Source organism: Bufo bufo, chromosome 1, assembly GCF_905171765.1.
Source record: "Bufo bufo chromosome 1, aBufBuf1.1, whole genome shotgun sequence".
Lineage (NCBI taxonomy): Eukaryota > Metazoa > Chordata > Amphibia > Anura > Bufonidae > Bufo > Bufo bufo.
In genome coordinates, this window is record NC_053389.1 from 523257210 (window position 1) to 523275543 (window position 18334).

The 18334-nt window shown below is 42.2% G+C and overlaps 1 protein-coding gene across 3 annotated transcripts in view; it reads left to right on the plus strand.

Annotated features, from left to right (window-relative positions):
• CPED1 (cadherin like and PC-esterase domain containing 1) overlaps positions 1–18334 on the plus strand; it is a 463541-nt gene that overhangs the window by 157900 nt on the left and 287307 nt on the right. For all 3 annotated transcript variants that reach the window (XR_005774778.1, XR_005774791.1, XM_040411583.1), the window contains exons 9-11: positions 3417–3569; positions 4077–4178; positions 13771–13931. Coding sequence is in view for 1 of the 3 variants with exons in the window: in XM_040411583.1 (XP_040267517.1) it covers positions 3417–3569; positions 4077–4178; positions 13771–13931 (416 nt within the window). In the remaining 2 variants the exon portion in view is untranslated. The remainder of the gene's footprint in view (positions 1–3416; positions 3570–4076; positions 4179–13770; positions 13932–18334) is intronic.

An 18334-nucleotide genomic window follows, 5' to 3' on the forward strand; every position in this document is an offset into this window, starting at 1 on the left:
ACATTGGGGAAGATTTACCAACCTAATATTTAGACAAGTGTAAACTTAGGCTACTTTCACACTAGCGTCGGGGCTCCGTTTCTGAGCTCCGTTTGAAGAGTCTCACAAGCGGCCCCGAACGCATCCGTCCAGCTACTAATGCATTCTGAGTGGATGCGGATCCGCTCAGAATGCATCAGTCTGGCAGCATTCAGCCTCCGCTCCGCTCAGCAGGCGGACACCTGAACGCAGCTTGCAGCGTTCGGGTGTCCGCCTGGCCGTGCGGAGGCAAACGGATCCGTCCAGACTTACAATGTAAGTCAATGGGGACGGATCCGTTTGAATTTGACACTATATGGCTCAATTTTCAAACGGATCCGTCCCCCATTGACTTTCAATGTAAAGTCTGAACGGATCCGTCTGGAGCTACTTTCACAATTTTTTCTACAATATAATGCAGACGGATCCGTTCTGAACAGATCCAAAGTCTGCATTATATGAGCGGATCCATCTGGGCAGACCCCAGACGGATCCGCTCTGAACGCAAGTGTGAAAGTAGCCTTAGACCAGACTTCTCAGAAGTCTTCATTTGTAGTTATGTTCATCATTAGGATTTAGCATTTTATTATGTCAGCATCACCCTTCACCTCACAGCACTCGGAATAGGGCTCAAGTAGCCACACGGCAGTGCTGTTGATGTCTCCAAATGTATTTTGGCTGAGAACACAATTCTAATAAAAAAGGGGAGATAAATCCATCTCACTAAATGATCTCAGATTCACTTATATATAAATCATCTGAAAGGAGCCCCAGTGGAATTTCTTTATTCTCACAGCTGCAAAACTGCTTAGTTGTACTCTAAAAAATAGAATCAGATTTATCTAATAAATAATTTTGGTCATGAATAGTTTCCAGAATGATGGTGAAAGAAAAGCCTGAGACCAAAATGAGCAGCGCTGTGCTCTTCTACTGTGAGATATTGTCTTCTAAAGCAATTGAATGGGAACAAATCTCAAGATATATTCTAAATTATTAAAGATTTATGGGGGAGAGGTGCAACTTTAGTTTATTTAGTTAATTAATTAGTTATGGCCTGTATGACTTTTGTGGGATTTATGCAGTTGGTCCCCTGCTACATCTGTTTTATAAACCCCTATCTCTGGCAACACAAATTCAGGGGTTACACCATTATTTTGGCATTCTATTGAAGTTTTTCTTGTGAGAACTTACAAACCTTTCTAGCAAACTGTATCTTTGAACTGTGGCCACAGTATGTACTGTACAATCTGATCTGCAAGGGGATTATATGTGAAACGTAAACTACATTTATGTGTAGGCAAAGTATTTGAGATGTACTGTACTTATACCATACTAGCATCAAGAAGTCACCTAGCTTGGCTCTCAGGGGTTATATCTGTTGAGGACCTGGTCAGTCCACTAGTTGTATATCACTTCTGAGCCAGCGTGCACATGCTTGTAGTACACAGAGAAGAGGATCTGTGGTTGGAGCTGGGCTTGCTGAGAGAGGTAGAGACCCTGAGATCCAACAGAGTTGGGGAGGACCACTGTTTACTCCATGAACCTCTTCTAGACTGCTGCTGACTGGAAGTGAGTATACTGTGAGTGCAGAAAGTGTCTGTGTGGTTGCAAGGGTCAACTGCCTGGTACAAGTACCCTGTATGTGGGGCACAGGGAGTACCAATGCGTAGTGGCAACTGCCTGTCGAGTCTAGAGACTGTCCTGCTACCTGTGACAACCTCCTGAGGAGTAAGGAGACTGCTTTGCTACTGTTGACAACCATGTTTGGGGTTATTTTGCAAACTATACATAGAAACTGTTCCATTGCAATTAGTAACCACCAAGCCCCTTGCCTCACAACTGTGTGTGTGTGTGATTTCCACCATATTGTGTGTAACCAATACCTTTGTGCTTTATTACTGTGCCACCCTTGAGTGAGTTTCCAGTGGTCATAGACCACCCCCATAATATTCTGACCGTCTTACAGACACATTTTATTATGTCTTTGTAATGGACCTAAGTTTGTGTAACACTTGTTTCCAAGCAGTCCTATACTACATGTTGAAATACAGCTACATGTCTTCAGTGTGCTATGTGCAGTGATAAATCATTGGCGATGCTTCAAGATGGTAATGCTGAGGCTCTAGGTAGGAGCCATAATACGATGACATTGCCATGTGTAAAGCCTTTCCTTAAACACAATTTGCAAAAGATTTTACTCATAGAGAAAAACTCACTGGTAAATCATATAGGAGCAGGTGAGTCTTGACCGCTACTATTTTCTAGTGTGGGACTCTCACAGTCACTAACAATCAGCGTACTCTCTAGAATACATGACCATCATGTATGAAGAAAGCATGGCATGTCTCTTACTAAGTAAGTAACTGTTGCTTCTATCACTGTGAGGGTGCTGGTGCATCCAAACAAGGAACTTGCAAAGAAATGACAGCAGCATCTGTGGCTTGCCACATATATCTGTCTCAGGTCACATAGTAGATTTGCTAACTCAGGACCCTCAAAAAGTAAATCCTAAGCTGAATAGGTCAATCGTATCTAAATGTGCAGCTATGTATCTTTTAATACATATAACTCAAAATGTGTGTTCTACACTGGCAGCACATTTTGGAATCTGTAACTGTAGATGTCCACACACCCTATAGACATTTTCAAAGGCCTTAATTCACACGTTATATCTGAAATACTGTATTTATTAAAGTTACTTGTTGTACAATAGATTGGAACTTTTAAAGGGGTGGTTCCATGATCCCATGGCAACAACCTATTCCCTATTCACAGGATAGGAGATAAGTGTCTGATTGGCTGGGGTCCACCCGTTAAAATGGAGTGTCAGACACACATGCATGTCCATTCAACTCTATGGGTCTGCCAGAGATAGCCGCGTACAAGCACTTGGCTATCTCTGGCAGTCCCATAGAGTTGAATTGAGCGGCAGGCACACTGGGGCTTCCACCAATCAAACACATCCCCTATCCTGTGAAAGGAGATAAGGTGTTGTCAAGGGTTGACCCTTTTAATGTTCCTTCTGTATAGTGTTCATTTAAGGCTGGCCAGCTATGGCTACTTTCACACTAGCGGCAAGGAACTCCGGCAGGCTGTTCCGGCGGGTGAACAGCCTGTCGTATCCGTGCTGCCCCTAGAGCACGCGTGCCCCTGGACTACCTCTCCGGCCCTATTGACTATAATGGGGGTGGGGCGGAGTTCCGGCGGCAGCACGGCAAACATGCCATGATGCGGCCGGAATAAAACTATGACATGTCCAAATGAGAGATCTGGTGGTATATATGACGTTGGATTAACATCAAAGATTTTCTTTTACAGACTTCTCTTACCTTACTTCTCTTGTTCTCTACATACAAATTGTATGAATTCTAGTAACATTTCAATGTCTTCTTTCCAAGGTGAAAGAGCAACTTATGTTGAATGATCTAAGTGTGGATGGCTACACTACTATGGAAACCATATTAGAAGATATATTTAACTTTTTATTACGCAACCACTCATCTGGTATTTTAGAAGCAATAGAAAAAGTACAAAATTGTCTTTCTCTGAAAGTAAGTCTTTATGTTAAGGGTTTGTATTTACATATCTTTTCTTTAAAATGCTACTTTATTAATCTATTTTGGACAATGTTGTGCTTTATCCCGATTAACTTAACTTTTTACTTTAAAAAAAAATTATTTTAACATTTACTGGTGTGTTTTATAAATGTTTGTGCTAAGTGTTTTATCTGATTTTACTCCATTTTGCATTCTATTCCACAGGTCTTTAGTTGAAGCTGATCTATTGTCATGTTTTATGAGTCAATTTATAATATGTATTCATTAGAAAATTGAAAAAATCATGTCTTCTTGTTTCTGTGACGTCTACATTTAGCAATTGTCTGTCTGCATTTAGAACTGGTAGGTGATGTATTCTTGAGAGGAACAGAACTAATGAATATGGTTAGGACATACGGATGAAATTCTTTAAAAGTTGGAACCTGGAGATGGAAAAAGAGAAACCGTTTCTAAATATGTTTCCATTCATTAATATTAATGTATATGTTGTCGTTTTTTTAGAATCCTTGCTGGATGGACTCCATTCTTGCATTTACATGGGAACAAATGGATAACTTATGGTCTATACTGCAGGAGCAAACAAAACTGGGAAGTTTTGAGATGGTAATATAATATGATGTAATGTTAGTCATGTCAATGCCAGGATTGTCATTATAACATAATTTTCCACATGCATTGCCAAAGTAGTTATTGCTACCATTTACTCTATCCTTTAATATAGCACTTTTCTTTTCTGCAGTGCTGTACAAAGATTGTCATCAGTCCCTGCCCCCATTGGGGATCACAATATAAAGCATTTTAGATATTAGGTATTAAGTGTTTTTAACCTCAGCAGCAGCATAGAATAGTCAGAATATTAATGGGTAAAAGACAAAAGAAATTGTAGTATCTTGTTCTTTGACGCTGTCAACAGAGATGGATTTGAACAATGTACATTTAGCACACTGTTGATAGATTAAACTAGTAATGTGTTATGGGATCGCACTGATCTCTTCTTTAGACCATTCAATATAATTGTCACGGGTGGCAGGAGATCAGTGAGACTGGCAACACGTGGTTTGATCTGACATGTTTTCCGCTTGGATCAAATGACATCTGTGTTGTTTCTGGTTCTTGTCACACCTTCTTTCCCCAGGTGTGGCTATTATGATCATTTAACCATCTCTATTTATTTTTGTTTCTCACACTATGCTATGCGGTTTATAGCTTCTGTTGGAGTTGTGGATAGCTTGTTTAGGGAGGCGTGCAAATTGTATTTTAGGCTACGTCCACACTCATCTGGGGATGAGATTCAGAGAGTTGGTGTGGTTATTTTGTTGCTTAAAGGGGACGCCCAGTCATGTGCTTTTTCTTTGAACACCGGATGTCAGTCTCCCCGGTCGGTGGAGGAATTTTTCAAAGCTCTGGGTCTCATCTATGATGACCCGGATTGGACCTCCCTGGCCGAGACCAAGCTACGTGGCCTTCGTCAGGGAGAGCGTTCTGCTGAGATCTATTGCTCTGAGTCTAGGAGGTGGGCTATGGATACTGAGTGGAACGATATGGTTCTCCGTAGTCAGTTTTGTCAGGGATTATCAGAGAGGCTGAAGGACGCTTTTGCCTTTCATTAGAATCCTGAGTCTCTGGAAGCCGCTATGTCTCTTGCAGTATGCATTGACACCTGAGAGAGAAATCTAAGGGCCCCCACTCACATAACGTATCGTCTTCCTCTGACACTTTGGGTGAAGATACTCCAGGGTTTATGTCCGGGGACGAACCCATGCAATTAGTGGGAGCTACTCCTGGATCTGATTTTAAGCACATTAGTCGTAGGAAGGGAGTGTGTTTTTTCTGCGGACAAAAGGGACATTTTATTGATGTATGTCCATGCATTCAGCGTCAAAAAGGAAAAGGGGGATGTCTAATTCCCATCTGACTTTTGGAGGGATAAGAGGAGAGTCAGAGAACTTGCATTTGTCTTTGATTGGTAGTACCCAATTTCTCCTGACTGCCGAGGTGGCGCTAGAGTCCAAGACTGTAGGGATTGAGGTGTTTATCGACAGTGGGGCAGGGGTGAACCTGATTGATGCTCAGTTCATCCACATGCACGGGTTGTCTCCAAGTGCATTAGAGAAAAACATTTCCATTTTTGCTATTGATTCTGCACCTCTAACTTAGAAGTTTTTATCTCAGATGGTGCATGACATCTGATTAAGAGTGGGTGACTTTCATCAGGAACTAATCTCGTGTTTTGTGTTGGAGTGTCTCCCTGCTCCGTTGGTTCTGGGTTTACTGTGGTTAAGCAAGCACAATCCAACCATCAATATGCAAGCTAGACAGATTCTGGATTGGGGTGATTATTGCATTGACAATTGTCTGAATACATCTTTCTGCTTTAACCACTAAAACATTACCCTCTTTTATATCTGATTTTGCCGATGTATTTTCTGAAAGTGGATGCCAGGATTTACCTCCGCATTGGGAATATGATTGTCCCATCAACCTTATTCACGGAGCTAAATTGCCCAAATCTAGGTTGTATAACCTTTCTGGACTCGAAAGAAAGGCCATGAGAGAGTTTGGCTAAAGGAAACATAAGGAAACATAAGACCTTCCAAATCTCCAGTGGCAGCAGGGTTTTTCTTTGTTAAAAAAAAAGGACAGAACTCTTATGCCATGTCTGGATTTCCGTGAGCTCAATCAGATTACTGTTCGTGATCCTTACCCCCCCTTCCTTTGATTCCTGATTTGTTTAACCAGATTGTTGATGCCAAGGTGTTCTCCAAGCTGGATTTAAGGGGGGCAGGATCAAGGAAGGGGATGAATGGAAGGTGGCTTTTAATACCCCAGAGGGTCACTTTGAGAACCTGGTTATGTCTTTTGGGTTGACCAATGCTCGTGTGGTTAGGAGGTTTGTTGTCGTGTTTTTGGATGACATACTAATTAATTCTCCAGACGTGGAAACTCATCAGGATCACGTTAGACAGGTGTTAAAGATCCTAAGAGAAAATAAATTGCATGCAAAATTAGAGAAGTATGTTTTTGCTGTACATAAGGGGCAATTCCTGGGTGGGTTTTGGGGTTCACCAACTATTACCGAAAATTTATTCAGAACTATTCGACAGTGGTGAAACCCTTAACTGACATGACAAAGAAAGGGACGAATGTTTTAGTGTGGTCTGATTTGGCGTTGCGAGCTTTTTCTGCGGTTAGGGAGTGCTTCACTTCTGCCCCTATATTGGTGCAGCCAGATGTATCACAACCTTTCATTGTGGAAGTTGAGGCATCTGATGTGGGTGTAGGAGCAGTCTTATCGGAGGGCCTGTCACCTGGTAAATGGCGCCCATGTGCATTTTTCTTTGCTTGGAAGGGGCGATTCATCCAATCAGCGTGTTCACAGATCGCAAAAATCTGGCTTACCTCGAGTCTGCTAAACTACTGAAACTGTGGCAGGCCAGATGGTCTTTGTTTTTCACCAGATTCAATTTCATTGTCACTTATCGTCCTGGGGTTAGGAACCTCAAGGCATAAGCCTTGTCATGTAATTTTCCAGTAGGTGGTGATTTTGAAAATCCGAGTCTGATACTGTCGTAGGCGGTGGTGATATCCGCTCTATACCCTGACCTAGAGGTCAAGGTGTTAGAGGCTCAGGGAGGTGCACTGGAGTCTTGCCCCTCTGGGAAATTGTTTGTTCCATCAGAATTGCGTCATAAGGTTTTTTGAGGAACATCTTTGTACGGTTCTTACGGGACACCCTGGGAGTAGATCCACTGTCGACTTCATCTCTCGTAGATTCTGGTGGCCGGGGTTGCGTAAGTGTGTTGAGGACTATGTGTCTGCCTGTAGTATCTGTGCACGCACTAAGATGACACATGCTCGACCTTCTGGATCTCTACTTCCGTTGCCCATACTTTCCAGACCATGGACTCACTTGACTATGGATTTTATTATTGATCATCAGCCTAATTCCTCTGGAAAGACAGTTATTCTGGTGGTACTTGATCGTTTTAGTAAAATGGTGCACTCTAAAGCATTGCCTGGCCTACCTAATTCTAAAACACTTGCGCAAGTGTTTGTTGACAACATTGTGAAACTTCATGGAATTCCCTCTGACGTGGTCTTGGATCGTGGGACTCAGTTTGTGTCCAGATTCTGGAAGGCGTTCTGTATTTGGCTGGGGGTACAACTGTCTTTTTCTTCTGCTTTTCATCCTGAGACGAATGGACAGACGGAGCGCACTAATCAGAGTCTGTAGACTTACTTAGAATGGTCCTCGTTTTTGCCTTTGGCAGAGTTTGCCATAAACAATCGTGGACAGGAGTCCACTGGTAAGTCGCCATTTTTTCGGGCATATGGGTTTCACCCGCAATTTACCACATTCTCTTGTTTGGATACTTCGGTTATCCCTGAGGAGGAACGTTTTTCGTCATCATTGTCTTCTATATGGTGGAAAATTCGAAATAACTTGATGAATATGGGCAACAAGTATAAACGTGTGGCTGACAGGAAACGTATGAATGGTCCGGACCTAAGTGTGGCTGTCCACAAGAAATATTAAGTTGAAGGTTCCTTGGTCCATATAAGATCGCTGCCATTATTAATCTTGTAGCTTTTTGTCTTGAACTTCCTCAGGCTAATGTGTTTCACAAATATTTGTTGAAGAGATATGTTGAACCTTTGGAGTCGTCCCCCTTGCCACCCGCTCCTGTCATGGTGGACGGCAGTTTGGAATTCCAGATCGCCAAGATTATTGACTCTCTCGAGTTCTCCGTAGATCTCTTCAGTATCTTGTTCACTGCAAGGGTTATGGACCAGAGGAGAGGATGTGGGTACCGTCATCTGACATGAATGCCAGTCGTTTGGTGAAAGTCTCTTACAGGTCTCATCCGGATAAGGTTGGTCCTGGGTGCCCGGAGGTCATCTGTAGAAGGGGGTTACTGTCACGGACGTTTCCGCGACAGGTGGCAGGAGATCGGTAAGACTGGCAACACGTGGTTTGATCTGGCATGTTTTTTCCGTTTGGATCAAGTGACATCTGTGTTGTTTCTGGTGCTTGCCACACCTTCTTTCCCCAGGTGTGGCTATTATGGTTATTTAACCTTCTCTATTTTTTTATTGTTTCTCCCACTATGATATGCGGTTTATAACTTCTGTTGGAGTTGTGGATAGCTGGTGTGTGGATCTCGGCTGAGTTCCTGGTGCTGCCATAACCACTTGAAGTTAAGTGTTTTCTTTCCCTTTTGTATATTGTTTTGGTTATTTTTGTGTGTTGCATTTCCCTGTCATTTTTATTAAGGCCTGAGGGATACTCCTGTTCGTCCTTTCTTTTGGAGGAACAGGTTGTATCAGTCCTGACATTAGTACCAGGGTCCTATAGGGTGAGTTAGGACACTAGGTATTCCTGTGTAGGAACTCACCTACCTCTGGGGTCTGTTCATACTGGTAGTTAGTCAGGACTTTGATTAGGGTTTTACTAGGAGGTGTCCATCTCCTTTCTCTAGTTTTCAGGCTTTATTCCCTCACCCCTTTTCCTCTTATGTTCGGTGTAGTGTTTCCCCCCCACACCCAAACGTGACAATAATATGTATTATACTGCATAGTCTGAAGAAGAGATCAGTACAATCTCGAAATAAATTACAAATTTCAACAATAAACCCTGTACTTTATGTGAATCCATCCTTGATGACAGCACCACATAACAAGATACATTTTTTCTTCTTCTTTTACACTATTTCAATTAAGGTCCAGAGTAGTGACACCAGCAGGGAGTGCTGTCACGCCAAAAACTACACCATATGATATAATGCAGGGGTTTCTGATCCATTGTGAGTCCCTGCTGTGTGACCCCCCACTGTGAGACCAGTAACCAGTGTGTTTTCAGTAGCTTTAGTGGACATCCCACATATTATTCATTAATGCAGGCAGGGCAAGGCTCCGTACATCATAAGAGGAGGAGGACCCAGGAAAAGCTGCTGATAGAGTGGCATGTGATTCCACCTGTCCATCACCTACTCCCATCAAAACACCCTGGGCCAGATTTATCATTACTCTGACAGCTCACTCCACTTTCACATATGGCTAAAGTCAGTTTTAGCCAAGTCAGATTTATGACCGGCCCTTTAAGACTGTAATAAATGTGGTTTGACAGTAGCAGTTTATCCGTCAGTAAGCAGCTTTACAAAAGTCGCACGTCTTTACGAAAAAGTCGCATGTTCTATTAAAAAGTCACATAAGATAAGCATGGTCCTCACTGGAGTGAAATTGCTAATTTTTTTGTGCCTTTTTTGTGCCTTTTTTGCGACTTTTTAAATAGTCGCAATAGTAAATCTGTCTTGACATTCATTTACATAAGAAAACACGCCCACTTTTAGAAAACTGCCGAGCATAGTGCAGAGCCCAAAAAAATGGCACATTTTTGCGCAGTTTAAGCGATTGCGCAAAAATTTGTGACTTTTTCACTCGCTTATTCTGACTTGAGCTAATGATAAATCTGGCCCCCTGTGTCTGTTCTACTTTCCTACACATCCTGGAGCTGCACATCTGGGGTAAAAGCAGGATGAAGGATAGGAGCAGTTTGCAGTTGGGACAGAAGAGTTGGCTAACAAGGTGTTATGGCTTCAGGAAGAGTTAAAATGGTGGAGAATGTACAGTATAATAGATCTGTAAGTTAACAATATTTTAGGTTTATAAGGCATTTGACAAGATTATTGTCACGGTCCCTCCTGTGAGAGAGACTCCTCGGATAGACTTGCTGCACGTGAGGCTATCTGACAGGTCTCTCTGTTTTCCTCTTTGTATGTTGTTGTTTGGCAGGATCTAACCTATCCTCAGGTGCCGCTCGTTATCAGTAATGAGGCTCTATTTAGATTCGGCGCAGACTGCTGACCATGCGTTTGATAGTTTCTGCTTGGAGTTGCTAGTGCTGGTTTGTCTTGGATCTCCTGCTTCTCTATACATTTCTAAGCTAAGTAGTTGTTGCCTTCGCTGTTTATTATTATCTGGAGTGTGTTGTTTCTAGGCCTCAGGGAGACGCAGGTTCCTTCATTCTGGATGGAACCAGCTGTCTCATCCCCTGTATTTCCATCATTAGGATCTGCTCATACTGGCAGGAGTTAGGGAAAGGCCTAGGTCACCATCCCTCTTCCTTAGCTTTTGAGGCCTAGATTGTTGTCTATTCGTTGTGGTGTGTATTTGGTGTTTTCCCTTCCCCTTAACCTGTGACAATTATATGTAAAGCAGCAAACCTTTTAAGGAGGACAAGAAAAAGAATGGTTCCTCACCTCACAGTGGAAAAATGTCCCTTTAATAAGCACCTCTCTATCCAACTGATTTGACAGTGGGCGCATTGAGAGACTCTGCTTCATGCCGGGTGGGATAGTGAAGTAGACAGCTGTTTAGGGGTGCTTTTCCTTCATCGGTACAGAGTAGGATTCTGGATAGCTCAGTGTGTAAAATACATGAAACCAGGCTTGTCCGATGTGGACGATTTCATTTTGTTAAAAGAGTTGCTTGACATGAAGTGGCTCTATAGGACCCCCAGTGATCAGCAGCATCTGTGGGGGAATCCACCAGCAAGAGTTTAATTTCCCAGAAGTGCCACCATGGTCTAAATAAATAATTGCATAGTTCTCATTGAAATTAAATGGGTTTTCCGAGATTTTTATACTGATGACCTATTGTAAGGATAGGTCATCAGTATCCGATCGGTCAGGGTCTGACAACTTGGACCCCCCCCCGATCGGCTATTTTAGAAGGCATTGGTTCTCCTGTGAGCGCCACCACCTTCTCACAGCTTACCAAGCACAACACCATACATTGTGTAGCAGCTATGCTTGTATTGCGCTCAGTCCAATTCACTTCAACAGCTGATTGTTGGGGGTCCCAGGTGTTGGACCCCCACCGATCAGATACTGATGACCTATCCTGAGGATAGTTTTTCAGTATCAAAATCTCTGAAAACCCCTGGGCTGTCCATGTAATGTTCTTTATAGCTGCTCTCCTGTTTGACATAAAGATGTAGATGGGATTTTGAATGTACAGTAGGAGTCCCATCTATTTGTTTAGTTTATGTGAAAATAAAATTGTATTGCTGCTCAATCAATTTCTACCTCAGATCAAAAACACAAACTGGTGATATGAACATATGTATGCTTTTTCTTATCAAATAAATCAAAAATTGGAGAAGCTCCAAATCAACAACCCTGTGGTTTCATTAATACTTCACATTACTAAAAAAGTAACAGGATAGATTTAGTGGCGTACATCACCCATTGAATGATTTTTCAAATGAATCTCCAAAAAGAACATAGCAATATGTACTTTTATACATGTCTGTTCCACTCCTTTTTTACATCAAATTTTTACAACACTGTTATTAACAGGACACTTGTGGAGTGATGCTGACCTCTTCACCAGCTCACAGACACAATCATCAGTACATTATTAGCAAATGCTTGGATGATGATGGCAGTGATTGAAAACAGAGAGCTCAGGCAACACTGCCATTAATTTTATGATGATATCCCACATATCTGTCAGCTAAATGATGAAGACAGGGCAGAAGAACAAAACTAATTATGTAATGAATGACGGCAAGGCCTGGCCAGTCACAACACACTACTGCTATAATTCCTGACTCACCTATAACTAAACCCAGACTGAATATGTATGCGGTATACCTAAAAATGTCCTTCCCACTAACATATTAGTATATCGTAACATATATTGGCCAATAATATATGTAAATGCCGACCCCTTAGAATGGAAAAAAAAATCAGGAACTCTACCAAAAATTAACCAACCATTGAGTTTTAATGGGGTTGTCTGAGAGTAACCTTAAAAAATTCTAGCAGAAAATGTAATAAAATGAAGAGAAAAAAAACCAAACAAATTACATCTTCTGTTGATCCGATCCAGCCCTGATCTGTGCACACATTCCAACACCAATGACGTGACATACTAGCACATAACCGAAGCTGCCAATCAACGGACTCAGGAGTAATTTGCCATACATACATTTAGGGATCACCATTCACCACTGTGGTCACAAGACAGCCTGCCTTGATACAAGAGTAGTTTAAAGGGAACCTGTCACATTAAATATGAAGTCTGATCTATAGGGAGTATCTTGTAGAGCAGGAGGAGCTAAGAAGATTGATATATAGCTTTGCAGGAAAATATTCTGTAAAACTTGCATCTTATTCATTTAAATCTCTGCTAATTTTCTTCTTAGGAGTCTAGTGGGCATTTGTATTTAATGGCAGCCGTCCCTTTATGTCTATACAGAGAAGAGATACCGTAACTGTCTGTAACTGGACTACTAGGTAGAAAAAGTTCTATAAATTACATACTGAATCTTTTCCCACAAAATGATACATCTATCTGCTCAGCTCCTCCTGCTTTATAACATGCTGCCTGCAGACTTCACTTCATTTTCATGGTAACAGGATCCCTTTTAAAAAGATTAGGTGCTTGGAAAGTGCAATTTGAAGATCCATTAAAAATACTTTGTATCCCTAGAAACCAGAATGTCAGATATACCTCTGTAAGGTGCAAAGGATATACTTAAAGAGAACCTGTCCTCAGCTTTAATGCTGAGCTCACTGAGGGCAGCATGAAATAGTGACAGAAATGCTGATTTCAGTGGTGTGTCACTCAAGTGGTTGCTGAGAACCAGCATCATAATCATTGCAGCACAGGCCTTGAAAAGAGTCAAATCTACCTGAGAAGAGTCATGGTTATTCATAATCTCCTGCACTCCCCACCATCTGCTGATGATTGGCAGTTCTCTCCTAGAAGGGAACTAGGTAGAAGACTGTCAATCATCAGCAGGTGGGCAGGGAGAGCAGGAATTTATGAATAACCATGACTCTTCTCAGGTGGCCATGATTCTTTTCCAGGCCCAGTCTGCAATGGTTGTGATGTTGGTTCTCGGCAACTAATTACTTTTAACTTTTAAATGACAGACCGTTGAAATAAACTCACCTATCTCTACTTTATTATGCCGTTAGTATGGGCAGCATAAAGTTGATGACCAGTTCCCTTTAAGGAGCCCATTTAAGGTGTTCTACTCAAAGCTGGATCAGCAATCTCTTCTTGACTTGTCTTCTATGGTTGTGATGTACATTATGAAAGATGTCAGCACTGTATAAATAAAAGGCAATACATTAATATTATTATTAAAATGGTAATTACTGTCACATTCTATACTTTACAGGTTTATCCTTCCAATTCTGCACAAATAAAAGCATTACGGCGTAACCTTTACTACAGAGCTGGCTATAGGGAAAATCTCGGATCAGTCTTGGCAGTATATGATCTTCTGCCTGAGTTATGTGAATGTCTGCAATCCGTAGAAGAAATTAATTTGAGAAACAGGTATGTTGGTCCATGTTAAAAAGACTAGATACAGTATGGCATACTATACCCCCTTAGGGACGCATTACGTACCGGTACGGCATGTTTCCCGAGTCCTTAAGGACCCATGACGTACCGGTACGTCATGGGTTTAAACCGCGATTGCGGCGCGGCGGGGGTTAATCGGAACAGGATGCCAGCTGAAATCATTCAGCGGGCATCCTGTCACAACCTGCAGTTTGCGGCTTTACCTGCGGTTGCGGCGGCTGTGCGGCGGTGCCATCGGGTCCTCATGCGGCTGTGGGGGGGACCCGATGGCATGGAAGGCAGCACAATGTCTAAGGAAGAGATCGCGCTGCCTTCCGGTGAAGAGCCTGTGAGATCCAGCCCCCTGGATCTCACAGGCCCCGGAAGCTGTATGAGTAATACACACAGTATTACTCATACAGCCAATGCATTCCAATACAGAAGTATTGGAATGCATTGTAAAGGAATATACCCCCCAAAGTTCAAGTCCCAAAGTGGGACAAAAAATAAAGTGAAAAATAAAGTTTTCCCCCCAAAAAATTAAAAGTTTCAAGTAAAAATAAACAAAAACGTCATTTTCCCCAAATAAAGTTAAAAAAATTGGTAAAAAATAGGGGGGGGGGGGGGAAGTATACATATTAGGTAAAAAATAAAAAAAATTAAATGTGCTAAATAAACAATTTTTTTGTCACCTTACATCACAAAAAGTACAACAGCAAGCGGTCAAAAAGGCGTTTGCCCACCAAAATAGTACCAATCTAACCGTCACCTCATTCCGCAAAAAATAAGCCCCTACCTGAGACAATCGCCCCAAAAAATAAAAAAACTATGGCTCAGAATATGGAGACACTAAAACATCATTTTTGTTGTTTGAAAAAAGCTGTTATTGTGTAAAACTTACATAAATAAAAAAAAGTATACATATTGGGTATGGCCACGTCCGTATCGACCGGCTCTATAAAAATATCACATGACCTAACCTCTCAGATGAACACCGTAAAAAATAAAAAATAAAAACTGTGCTAAATAAACAATTTTTTGTCACCTTACATCACAAAAAGTGTAATAGCAAGCGATCAAAAAGTCACACGCACCCCAAAATAGTGCCAATAAAACCGTCATCTCATCCCGCAAAAATCATACCCTACCCAAGGTAATCGCCCAAAAACTGAAAAAATTATGGCTCTCAGACTATGGAAACACTAAAACATGATTTTTTTTGCTTCAAAAATGAAATCATTGTGTAAAACTTACATAAATAAAAAAAATAGTATACATATTAGGTATCGCCGCATCCGTGACAACCTGGTCTATAAAAATATCCCATGATCTAACCTGTCAGATGAATGTTGTAAATAACAAAAAATAAAAACGGTGCCAAAACAGCTCTTTCTTGTTATCTTGCCTCACAAAAAGTGTAATATAGAGCAACCAAAAATCATATGTACCCTAAACTAGTACCAACAATACTGCCACCCTATCCCGTAGTTTCTAAAATGGGGCCACTTTTTTGGAGTTTCTACTCTAGGGGTGCATCAGGGGGGCTTCAAATGGGACATGGTGTCAAAAAAACCAGTCCAGCAAAACCTGCCTTCCAAAAACCGTATGGCATTCCTTTCCTTCTGCACCGTGCCGTGTGCCCGTACAGCGGTTTACGACCACATATGGGGTGCTTCTGTAAACTACAGAATCAGGGCCATAAATATTGAGTTTGGTTTGGCTGTTAACCCTTGCTTTGTAACCGGAAAAAAATTATTAAAATGGAAAATCTGCAAAAAAAGTGAAATTTTGAAATTGTATCTCTATTTTCCATTAATTCTTGTGGAACACCTAAAGGGTTAACGACGTTTAAAAAATCAGTTTTGAATACCTTGAGGGGTGTAGTTTCTTAGATGGGGTAACTTTTATGAAGTTTCTACTCTAGGGGAAGAATCCTAATCAGTTTTATCCTAATGCATTCTGAATGGAGAGAAATCCGTTCAGGATGCATCAGGATGTCTTCAGTTCCGTAACGGAACGTTTTTTGGCCGGAGAAAATACCGCAGCATGCTGCGCTTTTTGCTCCGGCCAAAAATCCTGAACACTTGCCGCAAGGCCGGATCCGGAATGAATGCCCATTGAAAGGCATTGATCCGGATCCGGCCTTAAGTCAAACGTCGTTTTGGCGCATTGCCGCACCCGACGTTTAGCTTTTTCTGAATGGTTACCATGGCTGCCAAGACGCTAAAGTCCTGGCAGCCATGGTAAGTGTAGTGGGGAGCGGGGGAGCAGTATACTTACCGTCCGTGCGGCTCCCCGGGCGCTCCAGAGTGACGTCAGGGCACCCCAGGCGCATGGATGACGTGATCCATGTGATCACGTGATCCATGCGCATGGGGCGCTCTGACGTCATTCTGGAGCGCCCCGGGAGCCGCACGGACTGTAAGTATACCGCTCCCCTGCTCCCCACTACTACTATGGCAACCAGGACTTTAATAGCGTCCTGGGTGCCATAGTAACACTGAACGCATTTTGAAGACGGATACGTCTTCAAATGCTTTCAGTTCACTTGCGTTTTTCCGGATCCGGCGTGTAATTCCGGCAAGTGGAGTACACGCCGGATCCGGACAACGCAAGTGTGAAAGAGCCCTTAAAAGCTATGTTTTAATAGGATATTTTTTCAGTGATTTTTGTCTTTGAGTGTCCTATGCTATACAACTTTACATGTTTGGCTGTGGCCTATTGAAGGTACACAGCTTTAGGACTTGTTCACATAACATATGAAAATCAGCCGCTTATAAAAGTAAAGATTAAAACAAGAGTGGTTTATATCATTCACCCATTTATGTAAATGTTTCCAGAGATTCTGGATAACAGAGCTGATTAGTCATCATTCTGCTCAGTAACCCCAATGAAGAACACTATAGTCAGACCTCTTTGGCTAAAAAGTGTTTTCCTAAACTAACCAGGATAGGTCATCAATATCAAATTGGTGAGGGTCTGACACCCGGCACTTCCACCAGTCAGCTGTTTCGGGCAGCCACCAGCACTGGAAACTATACAGCGGACAAAATACTCCATTCTCTGTGTAGTTTGCGGTAAAGATGAGCGAATTTCTCAAAAATTTGATTTGGTCAGTTCGGCAAATGTTTCGAACAAATTTGGTTTGATCCGAATTTATTCCTGGTGAATAACGTTAAAAAATTGCTATTTCCTGCAGAGAGCCTTTATAGTGGTGTAGAACACTGTGCCTTGCAGCAACAACCATAGAGGGAGTCTGCTGTGGTAGTGAAACAATACTGTGAGTCAGTATGAAATGTAGATGACAGGTGTCGCTCTTATACAAACTATAAATTAGCGTGGTATTAAAAAGCAGGAAGGGCTCAACCCCATATGCAGTGGTGCATCTATACCGGGGAGGCAGATTCTGCATTTGTGGTCCGCTGCTAATAGCGATCCCCAAGAAAAATGCATACAATGGAAGATGCCCGCAGCGGACCACAAGTACCACAATAGACATCCTACACAGGATAGCAAATGTGTGGATGTGATAAACAATAAAACAATATAAAAGTGCAGTGGTGCATCTATACAGGGGGGCATATCCACAGTAGGATATATTGGCTAAACTCTCAATTTTAACATCAGGATGAGGGTCTAGTCAGACCGCAGAGTGCACCTGTCTTTGTAAATGTTATTGTTATATTGTTTATTACATCCACACATTTTCTATCCTGTGTAGGATGTCTACTGTGGTACTTGTGGTCTGCTGCAGGCATCCTCCATTGTAAGCATTTTTGCTGGGGATCGCCATTAGCAGCGGACCACAAGTGCAGGATCTGCTTCCCCTGCATAGCTGCACCACTGCATATGGGGTTGAGCACTTCCTGCTTTTTAATAACACGCCAATATATAGTTTGTATATAGAATTGTTTGGAGGTGTAAAAGCTCCTAGTCTGAATGTGCCTTTTATTTCCATCCACAGGCAACATTCTGGTGCACATGTGAGGCCTGGGCTATATCAGCCAGTCTTGGGTGGCGCTCTCTCCCTCCTCCCATTTTAAGCATGTCTGCATGCTGGAGGTAACTGGGAGTTTGCTGTGAGTCAGACCGCTCCTGTAATTTGCTCACTGGTTCCTGGTATTGTCCATAAGGCACAGGTAGGTTTAGCGTTAGTTCCCGAGCTACTTGAGAAACCTTGGCGCGGTTCTCGGGCTCTGAAATGTCCTCCACAGTAGGATATATTGGCTAAACTCTCAATTTTAACATCAGGATGAGGGTCTAGTCAGACGGCAGAGTGCACCTGTCTTTGTAAATGTTATTGACAGGTGTCGCTCTTAGAATCACTGCACACTTTACTTATTTGGGCAGTTACGGGGCCAAAACTAACCAAATAACTCAAGTGTGAACTCAGCCTT